At 36.9% G+C, this 14,570-nt stretch overlaps 1 protein-coding gene across 1 annotated transcript in view; it reads right to left on the reverse strand.

Annotated features, from left to right (window-relative positions):
• RFTN2 (raftlin family member 2) overlaps positions 1–14,570 on the reverse strand; it is a 30,982-nt gene that overhangs the window by 2,690 nt on the left and 13,722 nt on the right. Inside the window, exons 6-8 of the mRNA XM_010087303.1 lie at positions 10,365–10,486; positions 9,155–9,258; positions 2,438–2,516 (exon numbers count right to left, since the gene is read on the reverse strand). Of these exons, the coding sequence (XP_010085605.1) occupies positions 2,438–2,516; positions 9,155–9,258; positions 10,365–10,486 (305 nt within the window). The remainder of the gene's footprint in view (positions 1–2,437; positions 2,517–9,154; positions 9,259–10,364; positions 10,487–14,570) is intronic.

Below are 14,570 nucleotides of genomic sequence, written 5' to 3' on the forward strand. Positions count from 1 at the left end.
TCAAATTTCAGTAGCTTGTTTCGCACCTGAAATCTAGCTACTCAATGCAAAGCTATCAGGACTTTCTGTATCAGTTAGGTATTAACAAATCTATGAATTTAAATAGTAATGAAGGTAATATGCTGTTTGCAATTCAGACGTTTTGGTAAAAGAAATCAATGAAGTAAAAAGAATAAAATTTAGGGGAAAACCAACATAATTGGAAAAACAGAAGGAAAATGTTACTCTGCTAAACGTTTCAGCTTCAGCCTGAACTACCTATTTATCCCATGCTAAAATGACCTCAGCATTCTGAAATTTCCTGGTGGAGAAGTAAAACTTTCACTGGTACTTAAGGAGCACATTTAGATACTACATTTGTCCAGATTTTAAACACAGTAATCCTGATTTAAGTGGCTACAAATAAGCCATTTCTTGTTTACTTCCAGTACATTGTTGTAATGGGAAACCTTTGACTTAAACATGAAAGTAAAACAATGACTACAAGACAGACTACCATTTTATTTGTATAAACCAAAGAATGTAAAGGTCATTCAGCTGCTGATTATCTCACAACTGGGTGACAGAATTTAAACTGTGAGCATAATGCTTCCTATTTTTAATTTAAGCTACATCTCAAAGATTCATCAGTTCCTCAGAATGAATGATTGTACTGAACTGGTGTGTATTATGCCTCTTGGCAGAGTCCAGTCTTAACCACTGAACTTGTGCCATGTGGTTATGCTGTCTTTTAAGAGATGCTTATAGTTAGAAATAACATGCCTTACCAAGGAAAGAGAGTATTTGTATCAGGAGTCCATGCCCTTATTATACAGAGTATAAGAAAAAAAAAGTGGGGAAGCACCAGGAGAAGTATGACTTTATTTGATAATGACTGATATAATAAGGTTTTATGTATTTACAATACTGATATCAAAACATACTTTTGGAAATGTATTAGGAAAGAATGTAAAGACTACAAAGTCAGGCATGAGAGCAGGGATCAGAAGCTTTGAAAACTAAAAGCTAAAGACAGTGCACAGACAGACATTAAAGGAAAAATTGTATGAGGAACTTGCAGAATTTAGAAGAGAGTACAAATGGAAGAGGAGATTAAGACATTGGCAAGGGAGACTACACAGAACACTGAAGAGGAAAAAAAAAAGTAAGGCTCAAATTTTGTAAATGAGGAAATAAATTATAAATAGTGTACAAGAACTAGCTGGGAATTGAGATGGTGGTAGAGATGAAAAATAAAACAGGATTTTAATTACACATGTTAAATGCACTTCTTCCAGGCATGGAAGCAGTACTTATCAGGGGACACAGTGAGAAGGAAATTATGCAGGAGATAAGGAAAAGCCTAGAGAAGAACAAAAAAAAAAAAAAAAAAGGAGAAAACACTAAGCAGAGGAAAATACAGATGATGGTAGCAGTCTGGATAGAAGGTAAAAAGGGCAGAGAAAGATCAAATACAAATGCAAGAAATTTGGAGACTCATGGAACTATTTATACAGATGGAGAAATAAGAGACGAGGTATCACTGCCTTATACAATACCATAAATGACAGTTTGTAAAGTTACTACTCTGGTGCTGAACATGAGTGAAAATGTCCATAATTTTCATACATGCTTAAAACAGGGAAGCTGTGTTGATTAGAGAAATATTGAATGGCCATTGAAAACCAGAAATAACAAAAAAAAAAAAAGAACTCCGTCATGGGATGTTGAAAGACTTAGCAAAGAAGAGCCCACCCGTTCATCCCTCTCTGGCCGCAGCAGGATTTACCCCAGTGCTATACAGGTGCAAGGACTGTTGCGACCTTGACTCTGAGCAGAAGGTGGTGACTGCCAGTTACTTAATCAAAGCACATCTATACAACCACTACTACGGCAGCCTCACTCAAAAGGAACAAGGAGCTGTTGAGATCCAGCTGCAGGAACTTTAAATCCTCTATTTCTGCCACACATTTTCATGCAGCAACAGCTACAACCCCTTCACCCTGTTAACCTCCGGATTACAGTATCTCTTGCACAGCTTGTCATTTGTATTCTTCTACAAGTGTGAAAGCAGACATTTCGGAGGTCGAAATAAAATGTGTTTTTTTCATGTACAACAAATCCAGGATTTGAATCGGAACATTCAAGACTTTCTCAAGAGGTCTAAAGAAATACTTACAGCATAGCCAACCTCACCCACCTGACACAGTCATTTCTTAGCACAAAACAGGGTTTTAGCATGCTTATGCTTTTCTCTATGGCTTAATTTAACAGGTACATGTCAGAGAAAAAAATGAGTTCACCTCCAAAAATCCCTCCAAAAACTTGAAGTTGTTTCAAGTGAAACCCTCTTCTACCACTTTTTTCCCATTAATTTTGAAGCCTTGTTTGTTTCTGTACATAACCACTATATGAAGTACTAATTTCTTTATATTAATACCACAAACATGTTACTCACCTCTGGTGTCTGGACAGCAGAATTCCACATAACAGGTCTCTGAAGAAAAACTACTTGCTTTGTGGCCAGATTTCCTTCACTAAAATTCAAAGAAAATTGTTTCAATATTTTAAAGGCACTGTAGCCCATTCATACCTTTCAGAGTCAAGTATAAACTATGCGTACGTAAATCCATGAGTGAGAATAGACTACCAAGCATCCAGTGGTTTATTAATTCCTGAACAGTTCAGTAATCACATTATTAAAAAAAAAAAAAAGGCAGCACAGAGCTGGGTTAAGATGTTGCACACGAGAATAGGTATAGAACAAAAATTTGTATTACAATGATTAGAGTTAATTAACATGTCTGCTCTTCAAAGTTTAAGTACCAGAGCTCCTATTTTTAAATCAAAGTCCACACCTTTATGTCTGAAGTAAACCTCAGAGTCTCTCATCTAATCTTCACTGTCAAATATACAGCAACATATTACTGCCTATTAATGCCACAACAAATAGGCTTAATCTCAACCGATCCACAGCTTCAAGCAAAATCTCAGTACTTTGTGGTATGAAACTTTGGAAGTAGCATTCTTCACTGCTAACTAAAAGGTGTTTTCCAGTTGTAACATGACATTTAACTGACACAGCAGGATAAGCTTGTCTCATCTATAGATAAAAGGACTCAGCTCAGTTTTTATAAACTCTACATCCACGAGAAGATAAATGACACTGGCCATTTTGACCATGGGAGGCACATGCATAGGAAGGACAAGAGAGGAAGAAGGAAAAAAAAAAGAGTCCTGGAACTTTCACAGATGTTGATGCTGTTCTGGTAGATACAATTTAAAGAAACACTGTTAATTTTTTTTTCAAAAAGAAACACCTTCAGAAAAGTAAAAGTGAAAAGGCGAAGTCAAGACCAAATCAGATGTTATTGATATGATGTTTTAGAAGTGGTGATACATCCTCTAAGTTTTTATGTATTTATTTTCATCACCTTTTCATCAGAAATACAGGGCAGCACATTGGTTGCATATGTACTACAAAGCTCAACTATGGCACTGAAAGAGTGCAAAAATTGCAAGATCAGAGCTCTAGGATAGGAAGGTTTAAAAAAATTCCTGTGCTCTTCTAAATATCAGATACTACATTTTGGTAAACTTGTCCTCTCCCTCCAACTCCTGCTTCTGGTTACTATTCAATGAGATCTTTAGGCATTTAAAGGAAAGACACTGAAATACTTTGTCAGAAAAGTGACTACAGATTTAAGAGTGCATAAAGAAAAGTAGCAGAATAGAAACAGAAGAGATGTGTAGAGTTCATTTAAGTATAATGATTCTATCTAGTCTATCATAAAACAGTATTATGCACAACATTTTGGAAAGAGCTACTAAAATAATGTAAGTTTGTGCTTCTGTATGGGTATGTCACCATCTCAACAACCACACACAAAGTTGAGATCATGGATTCAAGGTTTATGCCAGGGCTAGGACTGGTAGAATTAATGTTTAACATTAGAGACTTGCTCCAATAAAAATCAGGGATTAAAACTCTTCCTAGGAGATCAGGAAGAGCATGGTAACAGTCTGCCCCAGCAGAGCTCCTGGAAGTAAGATCTGAGAAAAGACACAAAACAACACTATTCCCAGCGTACTCAGCTACACGTACATCAATAGTCAGTGATGACAGTTTTGGGATAGTGTTCAACCTTTCACAATATTCCATTCAGTCCGGCTGAACTGAGGTCCTGGCATACCCTTGCATATCTTCCTTGGATGAGACTAGAGAATGATCTCAAACCCCAGCGTGCGGGGAAGACGAGGAGGCAGGAGAACAAACGCATTAGTTTCCTTAAGTTCACAAGGTTTCCCACTCTGGAAGTCCCTACCCCACTATTTGCATTCATTAAAAGAAAATGTGTTACGGTTTTACGTTGTGACAAGGAAACATCAAGGAAATCAGCAATCCTGAAACCCTACTCCACTTGGCCAGGTATCTCTCCCTGCCTCAGTTATGTCTCTCTTGATAATACCAAATGGGAAATCTCACTTCTAAGCGAGAAGGCTGAGCACAGTCCCCAGCATGGGGAAGAGCCTACAGCTTATTTTGTAACAGTGTCTGCATTCCTTCAGAGAAAAGGAAAAAAAAACAAAACCCAAACATTAAGCTACAGATTGTACAAATTCTACCAGAACTGAGAAAGGACACGATGGTGAGCAGACAATAAGTAAATTAACAATTTCCTAAGTCTGACCTTATTAAAATGCCACACACGACAGAATGGCTATGAGCTTAATTCACAAAGAACTCAATGACAGTGGGATTTCCACAGAATTTAAATGAGGAAAAAATGCTTAGAGTAAGCCACTCCACAGCTTCCCTCACATTTCCACATTCCCTCTTTGCCTTGTAAGTCAGGGCATTCAGAAAACTTAGATTAAGTAGTTTGTCATGATAATTTAATAATCAAAGTCAGTGTTTTTACACTGTATTTGCCTGCTTTCCATTGCTCGCAGACAGTCTGCCTTGCCTGTTTTCAGGGACTACAGTAATCAGCGAGGGGAAATAAAGGTCACTGCAGAGTAAGGCTGCTGAAGCCTTTTCCCTGTCTCTTCCTTTGAGAGGGATGAAGAGCAACAGAGACTCTTTTGTTAAAACACCAGCAATTTGCTTGTCTGCTTATGCTGTATGGGCAATAAATTTGTCCTCTTATTGTATGTACATATTTAGTAAGTCCCTCAAAACAATCATCAAGCTAGAAACTAACTAGTACTGCCAGTGGCTCTGACTTTTATAAATCTATTTTTTTATGCATGAACATTTTGAATACAAAGCACTTAAAATTAAGGTTAGACAAAGTTTTCTGAAAAATGAACATAAGGGGCAAGACAATAAATTCTTTTAACCCATTCAGATTTTTGCATTTCCCAAAATAAAGTTTTGCACTCCTTAGGAATTAAGCACAGCATCTAGACTTTCAGGTACGAGACAAACACCAGCTTAGGACAGTAAGTCTCCTGGCTTAAAAGATCTGTTTAATAAAAAAAAAATTAAATCCTTAGAAATAATTTTATTTTGGACCAGTTATATGTATGAAATTCTACAAACTCATTATAATGTTAGTAACTGCAGCAGCACTAAGTTACAGGGAAAATATCTTACAGAATCATAGAATAGTTAGGGTTGGAAAGGACCTTAAAGATCAAGTTCCAACCCCCCTTTTTTTCCACTCACTAGATTTAACTCCTACAACAACTATTAATTTTATTCTTCCTATATAGCTTCTGAACTTGGCACAATTACCGACAAATTCTTGTCTTGAACACATTTACACAGTAAGAGTCATATATAATGCAGGAGGTTCTTCAGGTCACTGATATTATTGTGGGTCTGTCTTTATTCTTTTCTGATCTGCTTTTTTGGTAAAAAAAAAACTTTATTGAATGCTGACAACATTTAAACATCCAAGATATGGAAGGCATATAACAAACATTGTGTCATATGCATTGTTTTTTTCATGCTTTGTTTTCTCATATTCCCAGAAAAAGAGAGAACCACTGACACAAGAGGGGAACTTCCGTGGGTTTTAGTGTACTGGCCAAAAAAATCCCCCAAAACCCCACAGTGCTTATTTTTCAAACAACACCGCACGAAAAAGCAGCTCTGTATGTTTCAAGAATATGACATCTACCATTGCTCTACCTGTAACAGCAAAGATAACATTTCTCAAATACACGTTTCCTGCATCGAACGTGATTTCGGAGTAGGAGTTAAAAGGACTAGAGAGGCCTACAGACTGCTGCCCTGCCTGAAGTGGGTTGGTGGTCCATGACACTCAGCTATCACGTGGCATGGCACCGTGCCCAACAGGTCATTTTATTTTATGGAGAGAACATCTGCAAAAAAAGAAAAACTTCAAACAACACACAGGAACAGACATCACAGCCTGGCGTTTTCTAAACTGTTTCAAATCCTAAGCATGTAAAAACAAAAAAAGGAACACATCCGTGCACCACAACCCTGGCCACATGGCAGACCCTGTTAGCCTGTTGGTCACACTCTGGCTGCAGACAAGCAGTGGGGGTAATGGCTAGGAACAGATCACAGAAGATCTGAGATGAGGGAAAAGTTTTGCAACAAACTAGAAAAAGAGGAAAACGGAAACTAGAGCAAAACAAAGGTGAACAAAAATAGGAAGCAGGCTGCCCTGGTAACGTATTTTATTCTTAAATCGGCTCTTCTTTATATACTTTGTCCAAACAAATTTTTTTTTAAAAATAAAATCTGAAGATGTGAATTTGCCAGATCATCCCAAAATGTTGCTCATTTTGTGTGTTCAGTGTTTCTGAAGCCTGTTAATATTCAGGCTGGGTTTTGAGGTCAGAGTTACAAGTCTGGGAAAAGACCAGCTGTTCAGCAGCATAAAGTGTCCTTCTTTACTGAGACATTTAACTTGCATTCCTAGGATAATCCACCACCACAGTAATGGCATCTTTCACATCACACACATAGTAACCATCCAGGAATTTCTTCTGCTCTTTGAACACCAACATCAATGCCTAAAAATAGTATTTATCAATCACTACTTAGCCTATCAGACTAGAAACACATGATCTTTTTGACTCTTTAATAATTAATTCCCAATTGGGAGTTCTTGTTCATAGGCTTTTTTTTTTTAAAGAAAACTGAATAATTGTATATTAGATACACAACAGGCACACAAAACATGATTGATCCTATTTCTTCCACAAGTATCTCACAGGCCACACTAGAACAACAACTCATGGAGACACCTACCCAACCTTTTAGGTCAGAAAACAAATGCTTTTTACTACTCTGAATTATTCTAGTGTTGATGCAAAATGAATCCAGTTTCAGATTTGGCCAGGTTCTGACCCCTTTCGCAAGATCACAGCTATTGAAGGGCTGGTTGTTTCACCTCTGGGAAGTAATGCTACATCAGACATCTTGTGCAACTTAACTATCTTGTCGGTGCAGTACCTTCTTACTAATTCAAGGAACAGGTCCAGTCTAATAGCATTTCCTACAGCACTTTTTCCGATGTTTTTTTTCTTACACCACCTAGCTTCTTTTAAATGGCCCTGCCTTTGCCCTGCAATCCAGAGGTACCAAACAGCACCATTTTGTCTGTTGTAAGCACAGACTGATACTCACAGAGTGGGACCAGCAGCTGCTCAGGACAATCTTGTCCCTGCTGTCCAAACCCTACATGGATGGGTGCGGTTACAGTTCTTGTAAGACAGAAGAGGTCTGAGGTTAAAACCTTTCTCTCATCCTATAACCCACAGTACACTATGACTACTAAAATCTTTCTCTCCCATTGACCACTCATGTCCTTCAAGAAGGAGGAGGCTTACTCTCAAGCTCTAAGATCTGGCCAAAAAATTCATCTGTTTCTGAAAACCAGTCTCAGCAGTTCAAATATCCTTAACAAGTCACTATGTTCAAAGCTAATACATTTAGACTAGAAAATTCTGTTTGAAGAAATGTATTAAAGGATAACAATTTTGTTTCATGTTCTGAAACTGCTTCTCTCTGGAGCAGGAGCTTTACAAGTTCAGAATTTCATAAATTTCTGAAGAAAACACAACATACAGAGACCCTTAAAAAAATAGCAGAACATGCCATATGGTTTACCACAATTTCTTCTGTCTCTGCTTTTAACCAGTTGGTTAAAATCAACTATTAAAAAAACCCACATAGCCAAAACAAAAAAATCCAAACTATTTCCTGACCAGAAAATCCTCCTTCTCACATGGGTAAGTTGCTTTAATTATGTCAAATCACTTGAACAAAATTCCACTTTCCTGCAGCAGTTCTCTTAGAACCTTTCATTCACATTCTTTTTCATGCTATCTTGATTTAATACAGTGAGGTCTGGATCTAAAGATTACTAAAGTCACCCACTCTTTCCATTGTCCTTAGTAAGGCCCAAGACATGCCTCAATACATTTGTTTGTTTTTAAACCTTGTCAATCTTCACCCAATGAGAAGAGAGTTCAACAAAAAAAAAAAAAAAGAGAGGGAAGAGATGTATGCTTAATCCAGTGTTTCATTTGCCATTTTTTAGCTTGATACCATGAAGAAAAGCACAGTATTTTTTTTTTTTTAACGAAAAAAAGAGGAATCTGGAACCTCATAGGGGATCCAGGTCTGCTATTTAGCTTGTCTACAGATCCCCCTCAGTCATCTAAATAAATGTTACAATAAGAGAACTGAAATCCAGTAGCTTGGGTACTATATTTGAAATGAAACAATATCTACACTAAAGAGAAACAGCCCAATAACTTGCTGAATTAGCACTTTCTCCTCCCTAATTTGCAATAAATACTGCATGACTGTCTTGTGACAACATGACTTATTACATAGTCTAAACTAGTCACTCACCAAGGTCCTAGATTAGTGAAACATTTAAACACTTGTTTAAACTTGAAGCACCTGAGTAACTCCATTGTTGCCCCATCACTGGGGACTGGGTATGTGATAAAAAGTTTCTGAAATAAAATGTTTACTGCTTAGATATAGACAATGTAAAGCTCACCGAAGGCAGTCCTAAAACAGCGTGCTAAAAAAGAGTCCACCATAATGCTACTTACGTCTCAAGTTTTCTATGCAGTTAATATTCTTAGCATTTTTTTGCCTTTTATGTTTAAGTGATCACTTGATAATTCTCAGAGATTTATACACCAAAAATGCTGTAATCTATTGTTTGGGTACCTGTCATGTCGTACAATGGGTGTAGGCAGGACACAGGTCAGGAGCCATCCAAACTCAGCCAGCGTGTGCAATAAAGGTCCATAATCTGTTTTAATTTCACACCCCTATATTAATAATTATAAAAAGTTGTAAAGAGACTCTGTACAGACTTTATTTGCATTTCTACACAAATTACAACTCTCCTATTCATAATGAGATAATCTTTTGACATATCATTGAACTGTGTTGTTTGGTGGAGATTCATTATTTCAAATGGAAAACAATTTCAAAAGGTCAAAACTACAGAAGACTAGGAAAACAGACAGCACATATTGCCTTTAGGTATGAGCCCTGATTCAGCAAGACAGTCAAAACACATCTCACTTGTTAAACTTGTAACATTAATAAATTAATTTCTAGAAGTTTTTGAACACCAGAATAGGTGTCTCCATTGAAATATTTAGGTTTCTACTTCACATCTGAAAAAATAAGCATCTCACGTAGCTATATATTTAAGTTTGGGGGGGGTTGATTTTTTTTTTTTTAAATATCCAACATGTTAGTTTTATGCCGTTTCTTTTCACATTGGTAAATGTATTTATCACTATTTCAAAAGTAAGCCCTTAGTATCTCCAACAACAATTACTTTCAGATGTCATTAATTCATGCCAATAATATTAAAATATTAAAAACCATTAATTTTATTGCTGTACCTTGCTACAGTAGTACATGCAAATTTATTACAAAAAAATAAAGTCTTTCATATTTAGCAGTAAAATTGCACTAAGAATATGCATCTGAAAACCATACTCTAATTCACTATCAATTTTTTCTTGTTCTGCTTCCCATTTTTGCTATCTTCTTCCTCTTTGTATTTTAAAATACTTCAGCACATTGTCAGTGGACAATGCACTTGCTGTAATTATGTCTAAATTGGTCTGAAACCCATATATTTTAAACAAGCCAACATTTTCTTTGGTGGTTATATTTGTTGGTATGAACATTTGTAAATGTCAGGCCAGAATTCCTGTAGCATGTTTCTTTTATGCACATTGACCAATGGCCACAGGCCTGACTTCATTTTTATGATTCAAAGATTTAGTTAAGCTTATTCAAGTGGCTTCAAGAAATCATCTCAATATTTATCAAACACTGGTACAAGCATTCTAAGGAGAAAAAAAAAAAGACAACTAAAAGCAGGAAATGCACTACTAAATAATCACCAGTTTACCTCAACGACTGTCCATTGTTCAACAACTATTGCGTCATTTCCTTTCCTATTAGAACCTGGAACCCCAGCACCTTCTTCTTCGTAGATAAATAATCCTTCTAAAGATTTGGGCAAATAGTCCCCTGTGAATATAAAGACAAATACAAACTGAAATATAGAGTTTTAGATTGATATCTTACTGATTTGTACACATGGTCTTGTTTTTTTCTCATTGAGTAGTCCTCTAGAATAAAATTGAGACAGCAAACAACTCAAATTTCTTGTTATTTGTGTCTAGTTACAACTTGATGAAGCATGCAAGTCAACTTATTATTCAGAGCTCTTTTTTCTATACAAATTGAACTACGAACCACTTCACTTTCTCAAAAAGCATTAGCCACTTCATGCTCAAATCTGAATTCCAATGTCCTGTATTTGACATATCCCCCGCAGCAGACGAGCACAAACCCTCTTTATTCAACTTCCATATTGTACGCCTGACAATAACCGTGCCTTTTGGTGTGGTGGGAGAGGGCACAAAGATAAATGAAGCATACAGTGCAAAGCCCAGCTACTGTTACTTAAATAAATACATAAATGGCCACAGGAAGAGCCTAAAACAGAAGTAATTGTAGGAAGATTCCTGATGGGAAGGAAGTTTCAGAGCACAACTCCCTGACTCACTTGTTGAAGCCCAACAGTATCCGGTTGGCCCAAACTAAAGCTGTGCATCAAATACTGGTTCATTTTCTGGTTTTGCATCTCCTAAGAGCCATCAGGAAGCCTTTTGTGCAAAAGCACCTTGACAGCTGACTACCTTAAACTATATCTGAACAGGAAAATTATGTAATCTTCAGAATATCAGTTTTAAATCCTCTCCAATATTGCACAAAGATGTAAAGACATGATTATTTTTGCCACAGGCAGCTAAAGAAAAAAAAACACCTAGTAAACAAAGAAAACTTACCGAATGCAACTGGTCTGGTTTTAAAAATTTAGCAGATTGGCATGGAAGCTGTACTATGCAAGCCAGGAATTCCTGGTTTTTGAGCATGCTTATTAATATACCGTAAAATACCAATTACTTATTCATAATGCTTGTTACTATATTGCACGAAGCAGATTTATGTAGCTTGATTATTTAGATACTTGCATGCATATATATTGCTTCCATGCATTTGTAGAGATATTGGACATATTTTATTTTTAGATTACACATAAATATAACGTGATTGTACACAGAATTGAATATTTGGCTTCAGGCACAAACATATAAATGCTTGCACAGCTCCTAATAATTAATAAATACTCAATCTTAGCAATTCAGGGACTTTGACCCTTCTTCAGTATTCAGGCAGGTACTTAAAATTAGTAGTTCACCTACAACATGTGAGAGTGTTCTTTTTCAAACATGACAGAACAACTCACCTCCAACTCAGCGGTATTTTGAGACAAACTGTTAATTCATAAAGCATAGCATGTCAAAAATCACCTCTCTTGAAAAATCCACATGTATGGCTAACTGGTTCACCTGCCCATTCTGTCAATTACAATAGTTTACCTTTGTTAACATCAGTACTAAAAAAAAAAGCACTGTATGATAGATAACATAACCCCAAAAAAGCAAAAAATACTGTCACAGCACTTATACTAACTCTAGGTACTTCTATGATCATGAGAGACTCCAAGGCAGCTACAAATGGAGGAAACACTACAATGATCCAAATAGCTGCTAAAAGAGAACTTACCTGGATTATTTTTGACTTCATTCTCTTTTGGCAGCAGAATACAGAAGTTGGTAATTATTAAGAATTGACAATACTTTTTTTTTTTATAAAATTCTTTTTATGTTAAAACTTCCTCCTGCCTTAAACTGGGTATTGCAATTTTATCCTAGTAACAACAGAATCGTGCTGACTCCTCAGAACATATATAGAGTCCAAACCAGAGGAGGATTTCTGCAGCTGCCCGACTTGCATCCAATGTTTTTACTTTTGTTAAAACATTAGCTAAAATTTGCTTAAGACAGCTCACAGTCTAAAAACAAACAAACAAAACTGAGGTGAAGATGACAATTAGATATATATGCAGACATACTAGAACTAATTCTAGTAACAAGTGCAAGTGCTTAAATACTTTTTCTCCCCAAAAACACATTTTAGGTTTCCCTCTGTTGGGTGCCAAACTTTTTACCTGGTTATAAAACTCCCCAGTGTTCACCTCAAGAACAAACATTTTAGCTTAAGAACTCGGAAGCTAAATTAATTTCTTACTGTGGTTACAGACACTTGATCAGCTGCAGGATTCCATCCACACAGTGAGCTGTGCCTTTGAATAAATCCAGTTTAATTCAGTAGCATCCCCCCCGTGAGTTACTGGAACACATACCAGTCAAGTGGGGCTGAAGCAGAAGCACCAACTGCTGTACAGAAGCAGCGTAAAATCCCTAAATAAGTCATAACCTGGGTATTAAAGATGGGATAGTTATTCACACAGAGAAGAGCAGACAGCTACAGTGGAATGGGAAGACTGCAAAACTGTTGTTGGACAACAGCTGCAAAGATTAATTTCAACAGCTGCCAAAAACACCCCTTGGTGAATTGTAACGTAGCTCCAGAGAGTTATTTTCCAGCTCTAAAAAAGATGTATTGAAAACTAGGAGTCTGATTTCTCACCTCTCCTCCTCCAAATGCAACTTTGTTCTTCCACTGACTTCAATAAATAGGAATTATAATTTAAGAGCAAACAAGACGGCCAATACAAACTGAGCCATTAGTCTGCTGATGTGCACAAAATATGTGGTTTGTGAGGGACCAGCTGCCAAATTTGATCTGAGATAAACATAGTGATGTTGACGTGCTTGTGCTCCTCTGACAATCACCAAGTTTACTTTATTGCAGAGCTACAGAAACGCAGTGATTCATACTCAGAACTAAACTACTGAGAACAACAAAAACTGACGAATTCTCATTATTTTCAGGGTTTGATTTTTGAAGAACCCATATCATCTAACTTCCAAGGATTTTATGTTTTAAACTTTTTTTTTTTTTTTACTTTAAGCCCTTCACCTATCCAGGCCTTGCAAAGGGGATGCTGAATGCCTGCTATTTTAAACCAGAATATCAGGGAAAAAAGCATTAAATAAAGCGTATAGTAAATATAAAAACTACTCAAACCCCCAGTAATTTTACTCTCCTTGTATAATTCATGTAAGAAGCAGATGTAAAGTGACTTATGAAAGCCACTTTAATACATTAACTAAACTACTACACTCGATAATCAGCCTGAGTAGTGCAAAAATCATTTAAGATCTCTCAAACCTTTTCAACAAACTGTTTACAAGGCTTTTCTCCAGTGAAGCAAGCAGTGTTTTGCTTGATTACACTGAACTGCCATAAGCAATTCAAAAGGAACACCAACAAACAACTTAGAACTTAGTACAAGCAAGACGTGAACAGATCCAACCAAAGAAAATCACATTAGCCAAGTATACATTCTAAGTTTGCTATCAAACAACATTTATTACAATAAATTCTGAAATGATTACCTATGCCAGACTCTCTTGGTCTATTACCCTAACACTACAGTATGACCATTTTCAAGTAATTGCACAACAGTAGCTACGTACTATTTTTTGCCACACTTCAAATTTCTTTCAGACAAATTCAGTCCAAATGGAAACCAATCTCTTAGTTACATATTTGACTAACAACGGAGTTTCAGAGTTCAAAATACTTCAGCCAACAAAGAGCTTCTCCTGTTGTCTGCAGTGGTGCAGCACTGTCTGGCGGCTCTGCCAAGGGGCAGGGCTTTGGGCTCCGCAGGGTGTGCAGCGATGGCCCCGACCAAGAGCGACATCCTGACCTCAGGCTTCTGTCTATTCATCAGGAGGATGAAGGCTAGGAACTATAAAAGAGCTAGCAGGATCTCTCCACAACTGACCAGAACAATCTGCAGAAACATCCTGAAACTTCAGGATCAACAGTTGAATTGTAATGCAATTTGGTGTTTCGGAAAGAATTTTTAAGCCCAAAGAGCTGGAGAAAACAGGAAGCATGGGAAGTCTGACTTCGGTTTAACAGTCCAGTAAGCACAATGAGAACTCAGAGTGCCTTTTGTCTCATGAGAAATATTCAGCAGAGTGCAGCACAGTATCTACAGCGAGCAACAGAACATGAACATCAAGGAAACATGTATCTAGTGATTCCCCCCCCCCCCCGCAATTTT

The sequence above is a fragment of the Pterocles gutturalis genome, unplaced genomic scaffold (assembly GCF_000699245.1).
Source record: "Pterocles gutturalis isolate BGI_N339 unplaced genomic scaffold, ASM69924v1 scaffold4486, whole genome shotgun sequence".
NCBI classification, from domain to species: Eukaryota; Metazoa; Chordata; class Aves; order Pterocliformes; family Pteroclidae; genus Pterocles; species Pterocles gutturalis.